This window comes from Apostichopus japonicus, chromosome 22 (genome assembly GCF_037975245.1).
Source record: "Apostichopus japonicus isolate 1M-3 chromosome 22, ASM3797524v1, whole genome shotgun sequence".
Taxonomy (NCBI): Eukaryota; Metazoa; Echinodermata; class Holothuroidea; order Aspidochirotida; family Stichopodidae; genus Apostichopus; species Apostichopus japonicus.
This window is the reverse complement of record NC_092582.1, coordinates 12,560,642-12,584,894: the sequence shown is the minus strand read 5'-3', so window position 1 is coordinate 12,584,894 and position 24,253 is coordinate 12,560,642. Positions and strand designations below refer to the sequence as shown.

General features: G+C 36.9%; 2 protein-coding genes across 4 annotated transcripts in view; one reads left to right on the top strand and one right to left on the bottom strand.

The window, feature by feature from the left end:
• The window catches only part of LOC139964134 (E3 ubiquitin-protein ligase UBR4-like), an 82,504-nt gene extending 75,923 nt beyond the window's left edge, over positions 1-6,581 (bottom strand). For all 3 annotated transcript variants that reach the window (XM_071965502.1, XM_071965503.1, XM_071965504.1), the window contains exons 1-7: positions 6,232-6,581; positions 4,429-4,526; positions 3,369-3,472; positions 2,974-3,109; positions 1,826-1,956; positions 692-900; positions 104-413 (exon numbers count right to left, since the gene is read on the bottom strand). In XM_071965502.1, coding sequence (XP_071821603.1) covers positions 104-413; positions 692-900; positions 1,826-1,956; positions 2,974-3,109; positions 3,369-3,472; positions 4,429-4,526; positions 6,232-6,350 — 1,107 coding nt within the window. In that variant the 5' untranslated portion in view covers positions 6,351-6,581. The remainder of the gene's footprint in view (positions 1-103; positions 414-691; positions 901-1,825; positions 1,957-2,973; positions 3,110-3,368; positions 3,473-4,428; positions 4,527-6,231) is intronic.
• A 603-nt stretch (positions 6,582-7,184) lies between these two features.
• LOC139964135 (sec1 family domain-containing protein 2-like) lies at positions 7,185-22,949 on the top strand. Its single transcript, XM_071965505.1, has 13 exons — positions 7,185-7,592; positions 8,698-8,952; positions 9,677-9,814; positions 10,758-10,835; positions 11,190-11,321; positions 12,000-12,172; positions 13,362-13,595; positions 13,950-14,156; positions 14,679-14,842; positions 15,284-15,383; positions 15,826-15,981; positions 18,224-18,356; positions 21,601-22,949. Exons 1-13 carry the CDS (start codon positions 7,410-7,412, stop codon positions 21,685-21,687), a joined length of 2,040 nt encoding a protein of 679 aa, XP_071821606.1. The 5' UTR covers positions 7,185-7,409; the 3' UTR covers positions 21,688-22,949.
• Positions 22,950-24,253: the final 1,304 nt, after the last annotated feature.

Sequence of the window (24,253 nt, the reverse complement as noted above, 5' to 3'; positions counted from 1 at the left end):
AAGGAATTACAGACGAGTAATTTGTACGGTTAAATGGATTTTACAAGATCTGTGTATCGAGTAACATTGATCTAATAGGTTGAATACAATCAGAATGTCTTACATGACCGGCTGATCTTGTGGATTTGATGATTTGCTGGCTGAGTTTGTCAAAGAGTCCTATCCCTTTGTGTACCACCAACGCTGCCAGATTGTCTTGGTCGTCTTCCTTCAGACCAGACAGCTGGCCCTTGGCTTGACCACCGTTGGCTGCGTTAGAGATGACACTAGCCGTGGCCGCATAGATGGCGGCATACAGGCAACTGATGATGATCGTCGTTGCCTTCTCCAAGTGGACGGGGGTCATGACCTCTAGCGTAGGTAGGGCGAGAATTCTCGACACCATCGTCATGGCATTTAGGACTGAAGAGAAGCTGAAATTTTGAGAAGAGATAAAATGGTGATGTAAAAGGAAATAAGCCATTCTTTTCAGTCACCTAAATGATATAAATCTCTCATTTTTGTCATTCCTCATTTTCCATATCCCAAACACTGCTTACAGATCTTTGTCATCAGTCACCAGGAAAATCACAAAATTTTTTGCAACATGATATATGAGATAAAAGTTTTCCCTGCTCTGTCAATTTTTGTCTTCTTCTAGGCTTTTGACAATATTTCTGGTTATCGATTGATTGGATTCACATACACTCACCTAGTCTTGATCGGTGTTGCATCGGACAGATCTTTCGGGAGGCTCAATTCCAGGCCACTGACAGTCTCGTGGTAACTGTTGATGTAGCGGTGAAGGAACGGCAGGTTCAGACACACATCTAACAAGATGTCTGTGCCACGCAGTGCATGTAAGTTGTCGCTGTTTCGGCTGATGAAACTAGATTTGGATGATTCAAGCTCGGTGACTCTCTGGAAGAGAAGAAGTGAAGATAAAGAAAACTAGTTCACCAGGTATTAGATAATTAAACTTTTTGAATGTTTTGTTTTTTAATACTTTCATGGCAAAACTATGCCAGTTGAGCATGTATACATTACTTGCACGAGACAAATATGTTTTGTTCCCAATCATGAATATAACCAAGCAGCAATGGCAAACTTTTTTAGTGACTTTTCATATTTATACGTATCCACCTCCCCCCCCCCCTCCCACACCTCCTTCCCTGGTTGCTGGCAAATATTAGCAAAGGTCATGGGTTGCTACACACAGCTGTAAGGGATGACTCCATTCACAACATAAATCTTAACATGTTTAAACCATTACAAAACACCAGGTCGTATTTCTATACTGTACCACTTTATTTTTTGAGAAAATGACCCTTTAAACATCCGAGGCTTATCAATCAAAAGTGGCTGGACTATATAGTCTAACACATACAACATAAGGTCAGTTCCTCAGATGCAACACAAAACTCAATGGAAAAGCATAAGACTTTATGGCCTCAATTGATTAACGTTAACATTTAGGCCTACAATGAAAAGGTGACTCATCATCTCTGAAGCCTTAAAGGAGCATTCCTGAGTTTGAGCATATTCAAAGGAAACATTGCTTGCACTCAAACTATTCTTTTTGCTTTGATTATAACATATCAAGATTAAAATTCACTGCCCAACTGAGTACAGCCTGAGTACAGCCTGTACATGCTGCTGCTCTTAAGAATGGTCAGGTTGCTATGCAAACTGTCTGCTATATTATTTACTAATGAATAGCAGTTGTAAGTGAACAGATCTACATAAAAGTGGTGCAAACATGTGCACAACTGGTTTCTATATTTACAGTTTGCAAATGAGTTACAATATTGAATGTTGATTGTAGACAGATTGGATGACAACTAACCTCCGATGGAGGTGTTTGGTACTCCTTCCTAGATGAACTTGAATCTTGGAAGGAAGACATCAACTGAGAGAGGAATTCTGTTTTGGACAAATGTTTCTGCTCATGAATATTGATGAGCTGTGATTCAGTAACTGCAAAAGAGAAAACAAAACGTTATTATATGTACAGTTTATCCCAGAATACCAAAATCATTGGAGCTGAACAGATCAGGAAGCTTCATCTACAACTATTGCACATTACTCACAATATTCGGTGCAAACTTGAATGTTAGAAACCAATGTAGGATAACAAACTTCACACGTATTTCCGAAGGATCTTTCCATGAGCATTTTGAAACTACCAAATTTCAGTTTAAATAAAGAGCCAGAATTGGTCTTCATGTAAAGTATGAAAGTGACATGGTTCACTTCAAATGTAGTTTTTGCAAATATACACACAATAAAACAAATAAATAACCAGAAATGCAAAAGTTGCCCTGTGGTTTCGATGGTGTATAATTTGCTTAAATTTTTAGGAATCTGATTTCCTGAAGATTCACCTCGACAGATACTGTATCATGCTATGCATACAGGGCCATCACAGATTGTTTCACTGACATGAAAGAGCCATCGAATTCCACTAAACAGAACAAATTTGCAGTTTTTTTTACAATATTACCATCTTTAATGGATCATAGTTCATATACCATGAAAGAAAACCATTCAAATTTTGTGACGCATTTTCAATGTCGTTACTAAATACGTTCTACAAGTACAAACTTTAAAACAGCTTTTTTAAGCTTGGCTAGTAAGTATACAACCTATATCAAGTATTACACAAACTTAGACTGCAATTGGACACCTAAAGACACCTTAAATTTTTACCCAAATATAGGATAATGAACGGGTAGTTAACAAACTTCTATTTGATCCTCATCACTTTGCCGCCAGGATGTTTTTCTATTGAACACAATTGGAACATTTTTCCACATTTTCTTTTCTTGAAACTACTGTAATACTATACAACTTATGAGTGACATTGATCTTGCATTTCAGTATCTAGAAGCAACAAATAATTGATCAAAATCAATTCTAAATGTTACTTTTCTCAAAATTTCTTTTCTGCAACAAAGTATTCTACAAGACTGTATTTTCCAAAGAACAACTCACCTTCACTGGCCGTTTTCTTTTTATTCCCAAATGGACATTTTGCTTTCTTGATGAGGGCTGTGAAGGTAACAACATTTGACCTCTGAAGCTGGCTGGACCCAACACAAAGACCTTCCACAATGGACATTAAGTTTCTCTGTGAAATAAAAAATATAAAGTGTGATATATGATTTTAAATGCTAGCTTTTAAGTAGTAGCTTTATGCAACAATGCAAAATCCTGCTCAGCTAGGATGAATCAATTTATCTACTCAGACTGGCAGTGTTGATTGTGTGAAACTACAGTGCACATTTGAAGGATTACATCCTACATAGCCTGGCTGCAGCATCCTGCAGTCCTCTCAGCGTCTTTCTGTCTGACATGGTTACCTTACACTTGTTTCCTATTAGACTTACCTGAGATGCTGAACAGGCTTGCTTGTACTTGAGCATTCGATCCAGAGAGAACTCCATTAGTGTTTTACAAGCTGTCGAAACCTTGCCAACCAGAGCTCTGGGAACTGAAGATGATTGATAGCCATATAAATTAGTCACAATTTTTCCAAACTCTACATGAAAAACCTTGCAAAATGCAACTTCAGGAATTATACTTCCACGAGTATATATCAGGGGAAACCATGATTCTTCAAATGGATGATTTTTTTTTCAAACTTTCATATCAGACACACATATAAGTTTGTCTTGTCTTGTCATCTTTTGTCTCTATCATAGTCTTGTACTGTGTTTATCTTTGTCATGTCATTAAATGTGCTTCATGCCATTCGGCCTCAAACTTCTGACTACTTACTAGCTTAATGCCAGGCGATTTCACTGTTTCCCAGTAGACAACAAAAAAAAGTTGGCATTTTTCTGCCAGTACAGACACATGTTGCTTTCGTATTTAATTTGTGATAAATGCCAGGAAGTTTGACTATAGCTAGTAAATTTTGTATGAACTGGCATTCTATTTAGCCAACGGCTTAAATTCTAGGCCTGTGCCAGTACCAGCTACACATCTCTAGACTCTAGCAATATATACTGTACAGGGCTAAGTTTTTAACAGTCATCAAGTCGTACGAGACGACCACATTCTACCTGAGTGGATGTCTGCCTCACAACAGCCGAAGTTGTTTACATCAAATTAAGGTGCACTGTAATACCCCCCCACTCCTCCTCCCACAAAGGTACCATGATTACATTGATACCACCATCCATCACCTTGAAGATACTGAATTAAAGCAAAACTAGTGGTTGAATTATTGTCTCAAAGATGGTTTTCTGTTCATTAAACCGGCTACGTAGCTCTCCTACAGTGTATGTATTGGTTGTTCTTTCATATTTTGTGATATTTTTCTCACAACCAAAGTTGTTGTTGGGACGACCAAACAGTAACAAAAATTTCCTAAAACTTAGTCCTGTAGTATATGGTGTAAAGGTTGAAGTTAACTGACAAAACACTGTTTCAGAGGTGACTTACTTTTTGATGAGTTGTCTGCAATGTAATGGGCTGATAAGGCCACAAAGCAGGAAAAGAAATTTTCGTATTTGTCTTCATGGCTAAGTATTTCTGATTTCCTGTGACCAAACAATAAGAGAAAGAATCCATTAGTTGTGAAGTTTTCAGAGAAAACTTAAAACTTCCAGTTAAAGATATATACAACACAAAACCATGTACACAATAAAGCAGGATGATTTTATATAATTATAATGTAAACACATTTTCAGTTTTAGCAAGAGTTTGTGAATATGAAGTTGAGATATAAAAAAGTCATAAGAACAGCTAAGTGAACACGTTCTTATGATGAGAAAACTGTGTAACCTTAATATTACTAGAGCAAAATGAACAACATAAAGACAAAAGCATATCACTGTATGGTATTTTATTTTACTGCATACTGCATTACTATGGCAAATTCATGAACAACAAAAGTCACAACATTTGCTGACTGAATAACAAACTGTTGAAGAACTCTAAATGTGTCTCCATTACTTTTTGTTAGTAAGAGCACTTCCTGTATGCCTGCATGTAGACTCACTCTGAAAGTTGTACATCCAGTATTATCAGGCTGTTACATTTTGCAGCCTCTTTATGCATCCAGTGTACCATTTGAAACGTTTGTGTAGCAAGTTTGCACACTGATACTATCCAGGAAAAAGAGTTACAGCAAATACATAGGGACTACACTAAGTCCTTCTGTACTAGGTTCTCATCCCATGCTTTTGTGCAGGCATACTAGTGATTTTCCAAAATTGAAAGCTTATATAGTAAAATATAAATACTTAAGTTATTCACTGCCGTCTTTAAATGAAACTATAGACCAAGCTCCCTGGGCAAAAAATTATTCCACAATATTCCAGGATTTAAGTTTTAACTTTCAACTGGAGTTTTAACTGGAGTCAACTATTTGAAAGTAATAGTTGACTCTAGTCCTTCTTCCACTATACTGTAATTCCCATACTGTTTACTAAAGTATTTTCATTTAGCCTTGAAATGATATCCCTTAGACTTAATGCAAAGATAATATGATGGTCTTAAGCATACAGGCCTATGTGAAAAGTATAGTTAAAGCATATCTACTGCATCCTTTTAATTTCAACACACAAAAAAACCTTAACAGACTGGTTCAGCTCCAGAAACTAATGATGGAACAGGTACCCAAGAACCTTGGGGACTGATTGAAAAGTACTAATTAGTCCAAGCTGTTACTACCTGGTCCAAGTGTTTGTAAAAAATAAATACCATTGTTCTCCATTTCCAGTTACAAAAAGTTTTGAATTAATGAAGTGTACAAAATATTTCATGTGTTTTCTTCAGTTATTTCATCATTTGGTGAATTTTCCTTCTAATTTGATGTGCTTAAGTGTAATATTTGATGAAAATTTGTTACTACTCCCACTGAGAAAGATCAACCATGTTTGATTACTTTTAAAGTTTTAGTACATGTGCACACTGTAATGTATAGTCTAAGCAATCTGTCGGAATTGCATACGGTTTGCACAATTTCAATGCAACAAACTTTGAATTGGATGTTTTGCGTTAATACAGCTTTGCTACTGCCATCCATAAGTTAGACATAGTGTAGGCTAGACCTAGGCTAGGCCATACTATAATGTTATGAGTAAGCAGTATAGCCATAGCCTGACATAGGCCTAACGTTAGACATCACTATTCTAGGCCCAGTTAGGCTTACAACATAAGACCAAGGTTAGGCCTGGTGATTATTCTACGTAGTCTAGGTCTAACTCAGGCCAGATGTTCTCATTATTGTGAAACCATTACCTTCTTGTGATAACATCGATCAGAGGAGGTAAATCCGATTGAGTAAAGCTGGACTGGGAAGCAGAAACTAAAGATTTCTGGATATCCTCCCAGCTTAGGTCCTCCTCCGGCTTAGCCATTTCCGCTTGTGTGCTAGATTCGATCGGCTGTGTCTAAATGTTGAGTGTTTCAGTCTAGAGTGACAGCAATTAGGCCGTGCCCATAACTAGTCGATAGAATCACAGTATATAGTAACGTCTACATTTGTGGTACAGACAGCTCCTAAACCTGAAAGACTTCACTGAATGAATGGCAGTCTTGATTAAACGTGATTAGGGCTGAAAGCACATCAATTTAGCGGTTCGTCTTTCGTGCCCAGCTCTATATCTTGAGTGACTTTTCTTAAAACTGCCTGTAGGTACTCATATGTTGAACGCAAAAACGGACATTATTTCAGTATATCATTATGCAGTAACATGTCTTTCTGCGGCATCAAATTGTATGACTCAAAATAACCATTTCGTTTCTAAGTAACTATGTGTCACTGATGTAGTGTCACAGAACGATCAAAGTTATTATTTTCTGCCGGTAATTGTACTAATATCTCAGAACGACCCCAAAAACGGACATTATTTCAGTAACTCATTGTGCAGTCACAAGTTCCCTTGTTCGACATCAAACTGAGTGACACCTAACGACATGTTTCTCACCACCTTCTTACGCGGAACGCATTTAATGTCACAGAAGGGAAACAATTGCAGATTAATTCTGTAGTGAATATCTGTCACTGTACGACATAACACTGCAGGAAAAATATCTGAAAGAATTCACTCCAAGGGTACTACAGAGTACACAGTACACAATATCTTAGGGCTCTACTAACCACAGTGACCAGTCATGTATACTGATGGCGCTTAGTGTCTGCTCTTATTGTATGCTAGCTTCAGACCAGCTAAAAAGACAACTACGTTCAATGTTCTATGGAACGCCAAAAGAACTACAGGTGGCGCTACTTGTTCACACTGCACTGTCCGATCCAAAACATAGCAAAACTAGTACATCGAAATATGTCGTGTGGTTGAACCAGACACGTATTCCTAAACTCATTATTTCCAAGTTATACGATCGTCAATTCTGAAAGTCTGATCACTTCAACAATGTATGGTCAATTTCGGCATATGCATAATTAACTAAAAATTATGTCTAACGCAGAAAATATTTCAGCATCAATACTGAACATTTCGCACAGTATACTTACATACGTTTACGATGCTATCGTGTTCATAGATAGTGCTAGTGCCGAGGTCGTTCATTGGAGTTTAGGCGCAAATAAACTATTTGAAGCAGGGGCAAGAAACTTGAAGGAGTTCTCCTCTTTTGAAGTGAGTTTTAACTGCTTATGTTTAAACTTAGTGCAGTTACCGCTAAATGTTTGTGTGTAAATGCCTTTATTTATGTCTTCTTTGTATATATATACCCATTGATTTCATTTTGTTGTTTGCCACTAATATTGAGAGAAAGGTAGGGAAAACATTATGTTTTCTCCTTTCAATACAATAAAGGTACACTACGATAACAGTAGCCTGTAAACATGTAAATATCAATTGTTTAAATATGTATTACTAGACTTTATCAACTTAAAGTACTTACTTGCTGGAAATAAATGCATAAATGAATGATTGATGAACAAAAATAGAGGGGAAATTGCCACTACAATTGAGCAGAGAAAGGGTATCACTACTGCAAGCACCGAAGGGCCTAATATACTACTGTAGCTACTGAAGCCTTTGTCACAAAGTCTGTGATACTGATAGGAACAAAATTACAGCATGTGCACCACATTGTCTAATTAGTACAAGCCTAGACCCCTATGCCACAATTGAGTTTTCTCAATTGTGGAATTGTACAATGTGTTAGTTTCTTGCCTGTTATTGGGAATGTTTAGTTTTAAAGGAGCAGATATCCACTTTGGATTATCTGGGTGGATTGTTCCATTTATTTATTAGATGTATTTTAATTGTAGCAACAAAGTTGTCCCTGTGACCAAAACATTCTGTCCACTGCAATTGTGAAAAACTATTTTTAATAAAATAATTTAGAACCGTAAGGGATGCGAAGTTTATCGTTCTTAAAATGATTTGAGCAGAAAAACAATGTCTTGCTGTAAACTGGCCCTAATCAAAAATAGAACAATGCAACTGGTGAATAAGAGACTTGGATCCCCACTTTAGAAGGACCCGATGTTCACTTTTCACTTCTAAGTTCTAGGCTAATGCAACTGTGTTATGTGCATCATGTAAAGCAGAAATAACAGATGAGTGATAGTTTATGGCAGAAAAAGATATTTGTCTTAGCCCTGCATTTTTAAGTGGGGATATGGCATTTTTAGAATACATTTGAAATAATGGATCAGTCGGATCACAGATGTATACCAACAAATTCAACCACAATATAATATCTCTTCCACCTATTATACTGTATTTACAGAATGGTGATGAAACTGATAAGAGAGCAGTTTTCATTGTTAATGACCTCTTATTGGACACATGTGAGCAGATAATCCATGACATCATCAGCAACAGCAATTTCAAGACTTGTGTTGTCATCACTTCTGTATCTCAGTCACTCCATCAACATCTCACCAGCACAGCTACTGATGTTCCTCAATCCACAGAACCGGGAGAAGGCAATGACTTCTTTAAGGAGGTTGAAGCAAAACTTGTAGCGTGGATGAACCAAGAGGTGTGTTAATTACTTTTAACACTTGTGATGTGTTATTTCCTCAGATTTAAATTAACTACAAAACCATTTCCTTTGACTTTGCCTTCTTTGGCAAAGACTTTTCAAGTTTAAAAAGAAGAGAGAGGATCCATTGAAATTGTATGACACACATAGAGTAATGGAAGGGGACCTCGGTTCTATTTCGTTGGTCTTGAGATCCTGAGGTAATGATCAAGAGGGACTGCCGGGGGCATTCGTATTGCTGCGTGAGAGGTGAAATTCTTGGATCGTCACAAGACGTGATTGTTTTCCATGGTCTGCATAGTGCATTGTATTCATTAAAGGTAGTCAGTATAGGCCCCAAAACTATAATTGCTTGAAAATTTTCAAAAGGTACTTTCCTGGAGGGGTTTAATCTCCAAATTGTTCTCAGGCATTTTCAAGGAACACATAAGATGACTGAATATCCCATTGAGGAAAATTTCCTCGACGGTTGTAATAAAAACAGTTTAAGAATTTTGACCAAAGGTGACCATATTTGAATATCTTGCATATTTGGGGTCAATACAGTATACCTTTAAGGAATGTTTGTCTGAGAAAGTTAATTTAAATTCTCAATGTTGGTGTTAAAGTTTCCTCTTACCTCTAACCTGTAATCAACATAGGCTACATTTTAGAAGCAATTATAGTTCTAGTTTATTATAGTTTAGCATTTATTTCAATTGCACTATATTTCCTTTTTCAGGGTTGCCATGCAGAAGTTGTTCACATCCCACTTTCGTTTGCCAGTGTATGTTCATCCTTGTTCCTTGCTCCAGCGTTTTCTGAATTTTGGCCATTCCTTACCAGTGATGTGCCAAGGTTGTCGAAAACTATAACAAAGGTGGAGTATAAAATTTCTATATTTTCTAAAAATAGATATGAAATCGTGATTCTATACAGTAAGTGTAATGGCTGATTGAGTATGTAGAGAGAAAGTCTGGCAGTGTTATTATATTCTTAGCCAGATGAAAATTAAGGGAAGGCAAACTGGTATTAAACGAAAGGGTTTTCCTTGAAACTAGTCGAATGTAGAAAGTGTGGACTTAAACTTCAAAACAGCTTGCCGCTTTTGGCATACTTATCATCATTTCTTATGACTCATCCAAGTTATAAAGAAGAGCACGCTGAGGTCAAGGTAGATTTTTCATACCTCGAGGAAGTCTTCTACTTGTCAAATAATTAATGGCACTTACAGGCTACTTGCAACTTTCTGGCCAAGATGAAGTACTGTACTTCTTAGAGTTATTATGTAATAGTGCAGTAGTCAATTGGAGTAAAGCAAGTTGAAAGTGAAAAATTGTTATGTACGTAAAGTAAGTAGTGAATGAAACTAGATACTTCAGGTTAGTTTGAGTGTTTGGTATCAGACAGACCTGATTGTATTTCAAAGTATTGTAACAGAGTATGTGATTGAGCAACCTTTCTTGCACAACAGTGGTTCTGAAATTTCTGGTTTAGACTTACGCCATCAAAAAATTTCATTTTGCCCGTTCATACCTGAATTCCAAATCAAGTAGCGAGGCTGCATGTGACTTTTGCAAGTGGTTCTGAGTTTTTATCTAGTACCTTTTCTTAGCATTCTCAATGCACATATAATAAAATTAATCTAGTGATAAGTACAGGACTCAGCTTCGAGGACGAGCTTGAGTACTAGGCTTGCAGCTCACACCCTTTCTCACATTCCTCTTCCTTCTCAAATATTCTCTTTCATTTGTCTTTTATCTCTTCTTTTTTTTGACAACTAACATGGATACATTACATACTCTTGTTACCAATGTTTGCAGTCAGAGAAGAAGGATGCATTAACTATAGATGATTTAACCCTTGACCTCTTACCAGAGAACAGACAAATCATCATCAAGGTAAGTTAAATCTCTAAGATTTTCATTGTCTGCCCAATCTTGTTTGGCAGAAATATATAGATAGATTTCCTGATATGAAAAGAAAATTAATAAGAAATCAATTGAGTGCTAAAGTAATATTATTGGTGTCAATTTTATTGGTGTTGTGTAAGTTTCCTTGGTTTCGGAGAGAACATTTTTGCAAAAGGTGCCGTGGATAAGATTTGGTACGATACAGAATGAGAAACTGTCTGGAAAGCAAATTTCCATCAATTGACATGATGATAACAAGGAAAAGACAATTGACATAATGACAGCAAAAGATAAGACAATTAAATGTCAGATTAAGAGAATTTTATCTGTCGTTCTTCTCAGAAACTGGTATCAACGTTGAGTAGCTTGTGTGAAGAACTAGAAGTCAATGAGGAAGTGTATTGTTTGGGTGCAACCAGTCGAATTGTAGCCACAGAACTGGCGGGCTTACAGTCTGCTAAAGCAAGGAGGAAGGTACGTATGTATGACATACAGATGAGGTATTCTTGTCATGGATCAATTCATATGAACATTCCAAAAGGGTTCATGTTGATATATGTGTTGTTAATTGATTCAAAGTGATACACAAATTTTTGGGTCTTCAGTCAGTAAGTTTTAATCAGCAAACAATGAAGAGTACACATAGAATTCACAGAGAGATTAAGAAGGCAAGAAAAGTATGTGTAGAATGATGTGTCATGCTGACACATCACAGGCCACCTGTAGTAGTTTTGGAATAACAGGGTTTAGTTAAATTGCCATTGATAAAGTCACCTCCAATCAATTCAAACTAGAATTGATAACATGCGGTGGGTTTCAGCTGGCAGTCTGGACTATTAATGTAATTTTCCTTATCATGCAAGAGTCTCATATATTATCTAATACCAGAATATGATTTTAATAATTTCTGATGACAATAGTTTTAGAAATGGAGTCAGAAGGTTCTTCTCTTTGCTCTTACTCAATATTTTCCATCAAGGGAAGAAAGGTACCAAGTTTTATTAACAACAATTTTGGTCAACTCAAATTTGCACCTGTCTTCTTTGTTCTCATGGAATGGGAGGGGGGAGGGGGGATGGGAGGGGAAGGGAGTGAGAGAACGTGGAATGGATGCATCCATCATCAATCTTATGTATTGGTTTCTGCTCTTAGGCTGCAAAACAGAAAGCCAGCCTGCTCATAGTCGATCGCACCTTGGATTTAACTGCAACAACAGGTCATCACCATGATAGCTTCTTAGACAAGGTTTTTGCTTTGCTGCCCTCACTACCTGGTCACAAAGCTGATGTTGCCTTGGACATGTCCAACTTCTTTTCTTCTCACAGGTATGTCGAATGTAAAAAAAAAGAAATCTTCTCACAGGTATATTTAGTGTTACAAATCTTCTCACAGATATGTTAAATGGTATGTTAAAAATCTTCTCAAGTTTATTTTATGGTAATTACCATTTTACACCAATAACATTTCACTTTCAAACGTTTATAAATACGCTCATGCTGCTGGACTCTATTACTTCTATTTAAACCATTAGTATCACCTGCTTATCACCTGCAGACACTATTTATTAATTTCATTCTAAGTTTTTGTTCCTTACAGTCTTTGATCAACTGATATGCCTTTTGTGTTGAACAGATATGAAAGTTTATAGAAACAGAGAATAATGTTTTCATTTTAGTATTAAATCTGGGCAGGTTCATACTTATTGTAATTTTCATGGTTAGGATCAGAAATGGTGGCAGGAACCTTGCCTAGTCAAATACAGGAAATATTTTCCTGTTTGCATTTTGTGTAGCTGTATTGAAGTCTGTTAATTTTGTCTCTTATAAAACATTGTGGTTCCTGTGTACATAACTGCCGTACATTTTTTTTCTTCTTGTATAGCAACTTGCCCATATGGTATAGCATTTTGCAATGCGATACTTGATAAAGTATTCTCTAAACTATATTATATTTCTCTGTTGAAGTATAATATTTAGATTGTTTGATGAACTAAATGATTCCCCCGCTGAATTCTCCCTTGTAAAGTAACAAAATTGAGTTGACCTCTACTTTGTTAGAAAATAATGGGGAAACAATATATCTGATCTCATGTCAGCCCTAATGAATTAACAATATATTCAAATACATGATATATCTTCCTGTGATATTTCACATTTGATTGAATATTTCTAGCCTTGTTATACATGTTGCCTTTCTTGTAGCCTTTCAATCATAAGGTCCTGAGTTCGAGTCACTCCAAGATTAATGTATGTCCTCCAGTTACAGAATTGTTAACAATTGACAATTCATAATCATGGACTTTAAATGTGAAGCTAAGAGACTGAGTTCGGTCAGCTTGCGGCTTTGATAAGCCAATGAGGCTTCTTCGCAGGTTCCTGCTTGCAGGAGGATCTAAAATACATACATACATACATGATATATCCTTACTCGAAGTGCTAAAAGAACCCTTAATTTCCCTCAAAATTAAGTGACTTGGTTGAACTACATAGTGGTTGTCACTTATTTTATACACAGTGGCTCCAACTTAAAGATTCTACCGCCTGGATGTCTCGCTCACCCCAAAGTTGCATCGTCAAGAGAACTCCTGTCGACAATGATCACCTCCAGAAAGCAGACCGATGCATTGATAGCAGTTAACCGTCAGCTGGTCGAGACCATTTCAAAGGCAAAGCTACCAATGGATGCATCGGTTACTAAAATTGGAAGGGTGACAGCAGATTCGCTGAACGCAAAACTGAAGCTGTTCAGGTAACATGATGTCTTTTGTTATGCGTGAAAGTAGCAATTATTTTCGTGCAATGTAGGTTTGTTAAAGTAGTTTTGCAGATATGTTCGGATGATTTAGTAGGGATCTAGAAATATGATTTACATGTCCTTTAAAAGCAAAAAGGTAAAAGTGTGAATGTAGCCTTTCGAGTGTCCACCCCACAATCATTAGGTTTAGGGTTTGAATCATTCATAGCTGTGTGGACATGCCCTCGCAATATACATGGACATATCATGTTGTCATTTGACATTTATGCTATATTTTTCGGCAAGGTGTACGGTCTTTTGGTCGAACTGTTTACTTCGGCTAAGCAAAACCCATTTTTATTTCCTCAGAAATAATCAAGACGTCCTAGCAAAACACAGTGCAATAGTACAATTATCAACAGCTTGTGTTCAAACCCTCTCACACCAACAATTTGCTCATCAAGATGATCTTGCCTCCAAGGAGAAGCTGCTGATTCAGAAGTTAGGAGAGGATGCCAACGATGTCGTTTGGAACCACATGCATAACTTAATGACAGAAGAACTGAACAAAGAGAAGTAAGAGTGATGATTTTTTAGTTGAAATCTCAAAATTCAATCCTTCTACTAGGGAGTTGGGATAAATTCCCTTTATAATCATATAATGTGCAGCAATAATTTCCAGTGGCCCCAACTTGACCCATGGAACCATGTGTTGTTTTGTATCCCCCTCCCTGGCTCCCCCTAACCTCCTCTTCTTGTCAGGAAAGTATATATATGCAGTGTTCTGTTTGAAGTTCGACCACATTTGATCCCACTACCTACCACCTACGAAAACATTGGACTAGTTAAACATGTTAGCTAAAAAATTCTGAATTTTTTCGAAGAACATTCAGAATGAAATTGATATTTCGTTCTCTTATTAACGATGAACCAATTTAACTTTCGAGCTAAGTTGAAAGTTTTTTCCAACATTTGCAATAGTCTGTACCAATAGTCATGTTATATTAAAGGTTCTTTGATTCCATCTCTGTGGACAACATTTGGTAATTAACATTTTGACCCTTGAATAAATTATTTACTCCTATCATTCTTTCAAAGGCCAAGTTTAACGGTGGAAGAGATTTTACTGCTGTGGTGTTTTGTGGTATCATTAACCGGTGACCAGCTGACATGGACTCAAGCACATAAAGAAGACCTCAAGAATAAAATGGTCGGATTACTCAGAAGAGATTTTAAAACATCAAATATAATTAACGAGCTAGGTGAGATTATGTTGTTAAATGTGGTTAATTGAAACAAGACAAACAAGAATTGGATGCTCTTTTACTTCAATGCTTTCAGTCTTCTCTGAAATATTGTCAACCAAAAATGATTAACACTGGAGCAAATTGTGTCAAGTGCCAATTAAATTATCTCTTTTATGTGAATAAATTATCTTTATTATTATTCACACTTGACAAATGTTCCCTAAGAGGATAGTTTCTTACAAAAACGCATCTTACATGAATATATGTATTAAAGCAATTATGAATATGTCTTAAACAAAAATTTACAACCTTAACGAGGAAGGGGTGGGGTGGCAGAGATGGGCCGGTGCTCGATTGATATTTGTGGTTTCTACGATACATTCAGGTTGCAATTATGTCTTTGTTAACGAATATGTTTAGAATTAATTATCAATCATTTTGCACATATCTCTTCAGTTACAAGCGATGCTCAGGAAGGTCTTGAAGCTGTCGCAGATGAAATTATATCCAGACTCCAGGGTTTGTCAACGAGTCGGAGCAACCTACAAGAGTTGAGGTATTTGTGCACTTTATTCATAAAAAGGCTGGTATTATTAAATCAAGAGAATGTGGTGAGCAGGACTAGCATTTCATAATTTTAGCAGCTTGCTCAACAGTGATCAGTGCTACTGGTTAAACACATAAAATATCAAATATTAAAGTTACAAACAAAATACAGTTTAAAAATAAGTCTACAAAACACAGAAAAGTTGAATGAAAAGGTAAAAACACCAGCAGAAACAATATACATACATGTAAGATAAAAGTAAACACATGCAGAAAATATCCAGCAAGATTTATCAAGCAATTAACTTTCAGCCACCGGAATATCCCTTTTAAATTTTAATTCTTAATATGCTGAGATCATTCTATAGTATCTTATCAAATCGTTTTGGGGTTTTTCTTCCCAGAGGTTATTTGTATCTTGTTTTTTCCATGCTCTTGCTTCCAATTTACAGTTCCATTCTGGATACAGGATCAGGCACAAGGCCTGCGTCGTACTCTCCTCTTCTCCAACAGCTGATCAACTTGACCTTTGACCCAAACAAGCCAGAACTGGTGGATTTGGAATTCAAGTCCACTGGACTCAGAGATTTGTTGAAGACAGGATTTAGGTGAGGTTAACACTTTGAAATGATTTTAATAACATATGATCAATGTTTAGTCTGCATGATCAGTTCTATGCTCAAATAACCAAGAATGGCCAACAAGAAATAAAAATATATGAAATATTGTACAAAAATATTACAATGAAAATTTGTAGTGCACTTTCATGAAGGATAAGTTAAAGTAACGTCAATGAAATTTGATACATATGACTGACGAGATGAGTCCCTGTTCTTATCATTTCATTATTCTGTTCCTTCAGTGGAAGGAAGGATTCACCATGTTGTTTAGCCGTCTTGTTCCCATGACAACAACAGCCTGCCATTATTAAAACAGAAATAATGAACACCTCCAAGCTTGATATTTGCTAGGTACATGAAACCATATTTAATTGACCCATGTAACGGAATGGCAGGGTCAATCATGACTAATGTTCAAAGTGTCATGTTAATTGAGAGTTACTTAGGCCTGATGAGAGTCGGGGAGGGGGAAGGGGAGGTCAAGTGGGCTACAGCTTCAGGGTACCTGGGGTCAATTTTAAGGGGTGTAGGTAAATATGAGATAAAGATTAATGCATTCTCATTGTCATAATATTCATAATGAAATTTGAGAGTGCAATTATTTTCCTGTGTCCTGACCTGAGTCCTGACACCCTTAAATCTGTTGAGATGCATGAAATGGTTGTAGAAACTTATTAGATAAGTCATTTATGTCTTGTATACTAATGCCGTCTGGACATTTGTCATACTTGAAGGTATTTTTTTGGAGTGTTAGAACTCTAGAATGACTTAATAATAATAATAATAAAAATGATATATTTATGTACTTATGGTAGCATACGCCCATTAAAAGCCCCATTGACTTACACACTAAATCACAAAAGTAATGTGGTCTCTAAGTCTAGATAGAAGTTTACACTAGCTAAAAGCTACCCATCACCGGATAGCTGACAAGTTGGCCTTTCATGGCACCATCAATTTTCCGTATCATGACCGTGTAGATATTTTGCTATCCGAGCCGGAAGTTTTCGTCACTTGTAAACAAACCTCTTCACTCAGTGGTAAACAATTTTCCTAGGCTGCTCCTGGGAGGCCTAAAGGGGTCTAAAATTGCCTCAATTGACCCAATTTTCTCACCATATGTACTTCCATTCATGCTTGTCAACATGCAAGCCACAAAAAACTAGATCATGATTGATAACAGGTCACAAAAGATGTTCTCCCGCTGCTTTTTGGCACTTTTCCTGAAGGAGAACAATCGAGCAGATGGATATAGACTCTAATAGGAGTATGCCACCTTATGTACTTTAAAGAATATCTCAAAGCACTTTACATGGGACTATAGTCAAATTACACATTACAAATTATAAGATACATACACAGTAATAAAAGGAATGAATATAGTCAAAGCAAAATAAGAAATAGATCAATCAATCAATGAAACTAAACTTTGTTCATATATATTTCTTCATTAGTTTATGTGAAAGTTTGCTTAGCGAACATTACATCGTCTTGTTTCTAGCACCACTGCATCTACGTCGTAAGTTTTAAACAAGTTGAATGTTCTACTGTCACCTGATTACAAAACAGTGACTACTATGAAAGATGAAAAAAGTATATAAATATCTTGCTGAACTAATTTTACTCAGCCAGCCAGTTATAGAAAAGATTTGTTTTGTTGTAAAATGTACAGAAATCTCATCAGCATCTCATAAATGTAACATAATTGCAAATTTAACCTTGTTAGATTCCCTTGTTATATAGTACATACTACTGGCAAATGTATTTTAAGGGACAGATTTTCAGCAAAACAAGCGTCACGCTTCTCTGTGAAGAGCCAATTGCATCTCAAATATGTTTATTATATGTGTGTGAAAGGTTAAGCTAACAAGGTTTTAAGTTGAGCATGTTTTAGGTTTATTTACAACCTTGACACACCTTCTATCAAACATGATTGATTTCTCACTGTCATTTCGGACCTGACTCACTGAATGCTTTATTGCTTAAACATACACAATTCCAAATGATAAAGAAAAGATTGGATTGCAGTCACGTGTAACAACGTTGTGTTAGTCTTGATCCTGTTTGAACGGGGCAAAGTTCGTATGTAAAAGATTTGAAAGAGCAAGGTTTACTCATAGAGATAGTACGGTGGTGATGAATGAGTCATTGATTACCATGGGTGTATTGATTTAAACATATTATCATTGTTTTATTTGTGTGTGTGTTCTCTGTCATTCATCTTCGATAGGCTCTTTATGAATGTCTCTAAGCCACGCCCGAGTGATAACCCACTGTTGATTCTCTTTGTCATCGGGGGTGTGACACTCTCAGAGGTTAAACTGATCAAGGAAGCCGTAAACGCCAAGTCTTCCAAGACACAGGTATGAACTACGATCTCGAAAATAATAACACTATATTTAAACTTTTGAATCAGGATGGCCAGTTACAATAAAACTCCATTGTTTGAGATTAAATCCACTGCTACCCAAGAAAAACTTTGGATTGGAACAACATGTGAAATATGAGACCCATTCAATGACCCTGACCACATTGCTATATTTCATGTTTTTTTAATATTTTTTTTTACTGCTCTTGTACACTGTAAAACTGTCCTTTTCTGCAGTACAGTTAGATTTCATCCCTTTTTCCTCTTTTCAACTCTTTTTGTTTCATGATTCACTTTGAGGAGCAGCTGTTGCCTACCCTCGTTCTTCTTACAAAATTCTACCCCATGTCATCTCAATTTTTCCTTTTGTTGTTCATAATATTTTTCACTCCTATTGAGTTCTGTTTTTGGAGGGTATTTGCATGATATGGAGGGTGAGAGGGGGGCAGCAACACGGGGAAGCAGAGATAATGAGAATGATCTGAAAAATGTTCTGAAGACATTTGATGTGATTTGACCATTCAGATCAATATAAGGACCTCCCTTCAGGGCATTTATGAATACAGTGTCAGTTAAAATGTGAGTGGATATCATCATGAATGATTTGATGAAATAGTTGACGAGATATTTATGGTTTTCACCAAAAAAGAGAAGTGCATTTCTATTTATTTTCCCTCTGTCATTATCAGTGGTAGAATAAGGGCAGTAAACAGTATGAGTGTTGGCAGTTATAGGAGTAGCTTGTTACATATACTTCTGTTGGGCGTGAGGCACATCCAGGTATAAAAAACTTGAAAGTTTTTGGGTTTTTTTCCTATCTGAATTTAATTTCATGTTGGAGTTTTTGTATCAACAGAGAACAAACAAACACACAAACAAATATAGAATTCCATTTCCATGTTTAAACAAGATATGAGAAGAACGATTATAAAGATTAGCTAGAATCAGTTCATTAACTGAAACGTTACAATTCTTAAATGCAGTTTCCAAACAGCAAATATGCGATCCTGACACGGAACTTCCTCGTCTGAAGAACCTTTTCAACTACGAATGTAAATTTGAATTTCAATCGAAATTTAGACTGAGTAGGGAGCTTTGCTTCCAACTTCTTCTCTTTGTTACAAAAAATTTATACGGAATGCTTTAAACGTAACTTGTAACCAAAGAAAAGTCGCTTGCCTTGAGAAAAAGAATTTTCGTCCTAAATTATAAATGTTCCACATCCAACATGAAAACACTCGGGAATGTAGTACTGAAGTGACTTTCGAAAAATTATGAACATAGCGATGTATAAAGCTGAGAGGAACAAGATTTTAAAAACATGGTAAATGGTGATAAATTCTCAGAGATGCAAAAAGCGATGAAGGTAAAGCGTGTTTTCACATCCTGTAAACAGTATTATGTAATCTATTGAGGACTTCAGTTCCCCCTCCTCTAAGAGGATATTCCGGTGGCTGAAGTTAACCCGTTTAGTATAAATGCTGGAAATGTCTTGGCTGAAATCACACCATTATAGCACTTTGCATCGAGAAGATATAAATTATTATTTTCAAATTTGATTTTATTTTGTGAATGCATCTGGCAACAGCTGAATGTCTGATGTCATCACAGCAATTCAGCTGAAAATGATTTTGATTGACTCACCTATTCTACATAACAAAAAAAAGTTGCACTTTGATGAAATTCTAAATACAGTAGAACCTTAACAGCTGCAAATATATCAGGTTTTCAAGGATAAATCAACAAAAGGATTTGTAATAGGAAAATTAAAGCCTTTGAAGAACGTTTGTGATTAGTATAACATCATCAAAGGTCACATATTTGTGATTATGACATCATAGGTCACATATTTGTGATTATGACATCATAGGTCACATATTTGTGATTATGACATCATAGGTCACATATTTGTGATTATGACATCATAGGTCACCCATTGTGATCAATTGCTGGGAAGAATTGATGGTTTTAAATAGTTTGCATTCAATCAACCATACCTTGAGTTAGAGACAAGATAATCTGAGATGGAGTGTGGAAGTTTTTTTTGTTTTGTTTTTGCATATAAAGAGACGCTTTGTCTGCCACGGAAATATCGCTTTAAGTTTGGTGTTTATTGTTATACCCTGACATTTCTTGCTATACCCTGAAATAGCTACACCTGGTGTTCATTAGAGTAAAGCTTCAAGGCTAATGTACCCATGATATTGTCTTCCTAACTTGCATGTTAGTGATTTATTGCTGGTACCTCATAAATGATATTAATAAAAGCTGATTCTTTTTTGTTCAAATGCATAACATACATTGCATTATCATTGCACATGTACAATTCCAACCAGGATTTGAAGACTATCTGCAGCAAATAATAGTTACATGTTGTATTGCAGTAGAGAAGGATTTTAATACTGTTAAGTAGGTCAGAAATATTTTCACCCAAAGCAATCTAACTTTGCTGTCATATAAAGACAGTACTTACCACAAACTAAAGGTCGAGACCAGACCAAACACAGTTGCTCACGAAAAGTTTCTGATGGATCAGTACACATGTTCTCATAAGAAGTATGGCAAGGAATCACTGAACCTCTTGGCTTGTTGGTATTTGTGTAATGTGTGTATTTGTGCTTAAAGGATATGACAATACTTGACCGTTACACACATAAAAGATAACAACTCTACAGACCCCGTTTAGAAAAGTTGCATTTGTTAGTGAAGTTAATGAATACCGATAAAAAAAGACAATTTTGTGATATGCTTTTTCGTCATAGTCCTGCTAGTTGGGAAACATCAAGGTCTGTTAGGAATGTATTGTTCTGCCTACCCGTATAGGCTCTTTAAGATAAGCTGTTTAAGTTTACAGCTATTTTCCTTAGTATCAAAGATAAGCCAGTTTGAAGTATAACTGATAGCAGGAATTAGTGGTTAATGCAGGATTAGAATCAAGGACCTCAATAAAACACAAACCAGGGTCTCCTTAGCTTATATACTGATATGAGATGATTGTTCTAGTTAGCCTCCAGTTATTCTGTTCACGTACATTTCTCTCTGTCAGAGAAGCTCACTGTTTGTACGCACATCGAGATCTAACCGACCGATGACACTGGTAATGGGAAGTGTACAACCATGGGTGATATCTTTTTCAAAATCACATGAAAACAAACCTTTATGGAAAGAATACAAACAATGCTTCGAAAAAGAAATAACCCATCTTCGTTCTTTCTTATCATTGATTTGTCATTTTCCAGGTGATCGTCGGAAGCACGCAGATCGCCAAAGCCCAGAATATACTGAAACTGCTCCTAGCTCAAGATCATCTGTATCCCACACAATGAGATAGGAAAATAATCACAGAGGCAAAACAATATTTGGTAGAGGGACAACGTTTTCGTGGAAGATCACATCGCTCTCAGAATGATGTATTGTCGTGCCAGGTCTGGGGTTTCCCCCCTCCTCACCCCCCTTTCCCAGTGAAGTCAACATCTTTGGTCCCCCCATCCTCCAGTCTCTAGGTTTACTTCATTGGTTTTACTCCATAGCATTCATGCTTTCAATCTTTAATTTAAAACTTGTCTCCTTGTTGTCCCGATGACCTGAAGTTGCTGGAGTAAGCCTGTCCCATTTGTCACGACGGCAAATTGTCTTGGTAACAGGAGCTTGGTATCAGAGTAGGTGTGGATTTGTTTATAAGGGTGACGTTTAAGTCAAGCTTAGAGTCAGCAAGTTCTGTAGTAATAGTATTTAAGCAAAATATGAATGCATGGTTGGGAACTGAAGTGACTATCCGATACTTTAAAGGGTTACATTCTGGTTGTCAGACGTTTTGACACTCTTCAGTTGATACCGAAATATTTCAAACTTCTGGTCGAAATCCTCGTCTAAAATATCTTCTTTCCAACTCTTCATTTGGTTGGTATGCAGTAACTTTATCGGCCATTTCAAGAATTTGTCAGACATGAATGTGCAATGTAATGTGTATGGTCTGTAGGGGTGCAACCACATATACTTCTTGGGGGGGGGGTGGCTTTATCCCAGTGTACAGTACATAAATATACAATATGAACATGTGGTACAACCTAACCAGTTGAAAATTCTCCAACAATGTTTCAAAACGTTGTAAAATATAGCACCATCTTTTGCATCTAATCACTCTCCACTTTACCAACATTTTGCAACATATCAACAGCCCCCCCACCCCCACCCCCAGTACAGAAATGGTGGCTGCCCCCATGATAGTTTGTGATGTCATCATGGCAATGCAACTCATAAACTTTACTGTTATGATCTTATTTGTAGACTTCAGATTGCAATATGACACATTTGGAATATTCTTTGTAAAGTTTTTTACCAAAGCTACTCTGTAGAGGGCATTCACTCTTATCAGAAAACATGCAAAAATGCAATATATTTACAAACCTGCCAACAGCTGTAATTGTAGAGACAAAAGCACCTGCCCTGTCCCTATATGTGCCTGACCAGTGGCGTCATATACCAGCAACTGTCCCCTCCCCAAACTCTGTACTTTAGCCTGACGGAAAACCCTTTTAAAAAACCGCTGGAGGAACCACAAAACCTCATTCAGCGACAAACAAAACGCTACCGCCCCCCTTAGTAAATATATTTGGTTCCTAAAGGACCAAACTATACCTTTTAACAAAATGGGATTTTTTTTTTTTAAAAGCTAGAACCTACAGTAACATAACCAAAAGATGTAATCTCTGCCTTTGTGAGTATTTATTATGTGTACACCAGGCCAGGTAACGCTCAACAAGCGCCTGGAATTAATTTCCACTTGCAGGCGCTCAAGAAAATTCCTACTCGTTGCTTAGTGTATGGCAGTGGTGCTCCCTATGCATGTTTACACCTCCCATTAATAGTATGCCTCTTTCAGTATCCGTTTGCTAACTGGTTCTGCATTCCATTTGTACTGTATGCTTCTGTCATGCTCAATGTCACTCGCCTGATGATTGGGGACTACACCCGTGAAACTTAAAGTAGCAACAATAAAAGTGAATACATACTAACCGGACTTACTTGTCCTTATTCAAATATATATATATTATATATATATTATATATATATTATATATATATATATATATACAGGCGCGTATCCAGGGGGGTTGTTGGGGGCGCGTGCCCCCCGGGTAAGAAAGAGAGGAGAGAAAAAAAGAGAAGAAAAAAGGGAAAAAAAGAGGGGAAAAAGAGGAGGAGGAGGAGAGGAAGAAAGGGAAAAGAAAGAGAAAAGGAGGGAGTAAAAGAAAAACGCCAAGACACCGGGACGAGAAAGAGGAACAGTGACATCATTACAGTGCTGATCCCTATTATATGCACAGGGTAGCCAGTGTCGGATCATGAATTTCGGAAGGGTCGTGCGCCTCACATTACACCGACACGTCCATTTTTTACGTTTCCATTTTTCCTCTCTCACTAATGTATCTATATATATACTATATATGGTCTATCATAAAGCGTATTTTTTATATATACGCCTTAAACATTATTGTTGAATTGTGCTATGAAACCAACTGTGGCTGGTCTCGAACTCGACCGTGTCGTCGGGGAACATGACGCATTTCTGGAAGGGGCGACCGCCCCCCCCCTCCTTGAGCATATTTTTTTATGATATCGCTAGAATTTTCAAAAAAAAAATGCTTAGATGCAACTTACAAGGCCTGGGAAGTGTCATTTCCAGCGATCTGGGAGGCATTTTCGGCCATAATTTGCTTGTACGCTTCGCGCCAACAAATGGTCATGGGTAGTGCCATTTCCAGCGATCTGGGAGGCATTTTCGGCCAAAATTTTCTTGTACTCTTCGCGCCAACTCATAGTGGCGCTACGCTTAGATAGTTTGCCTACAGGCTTCGCCCCTCCCTTGGCAAATTCCTCGCTACGCGCCTGT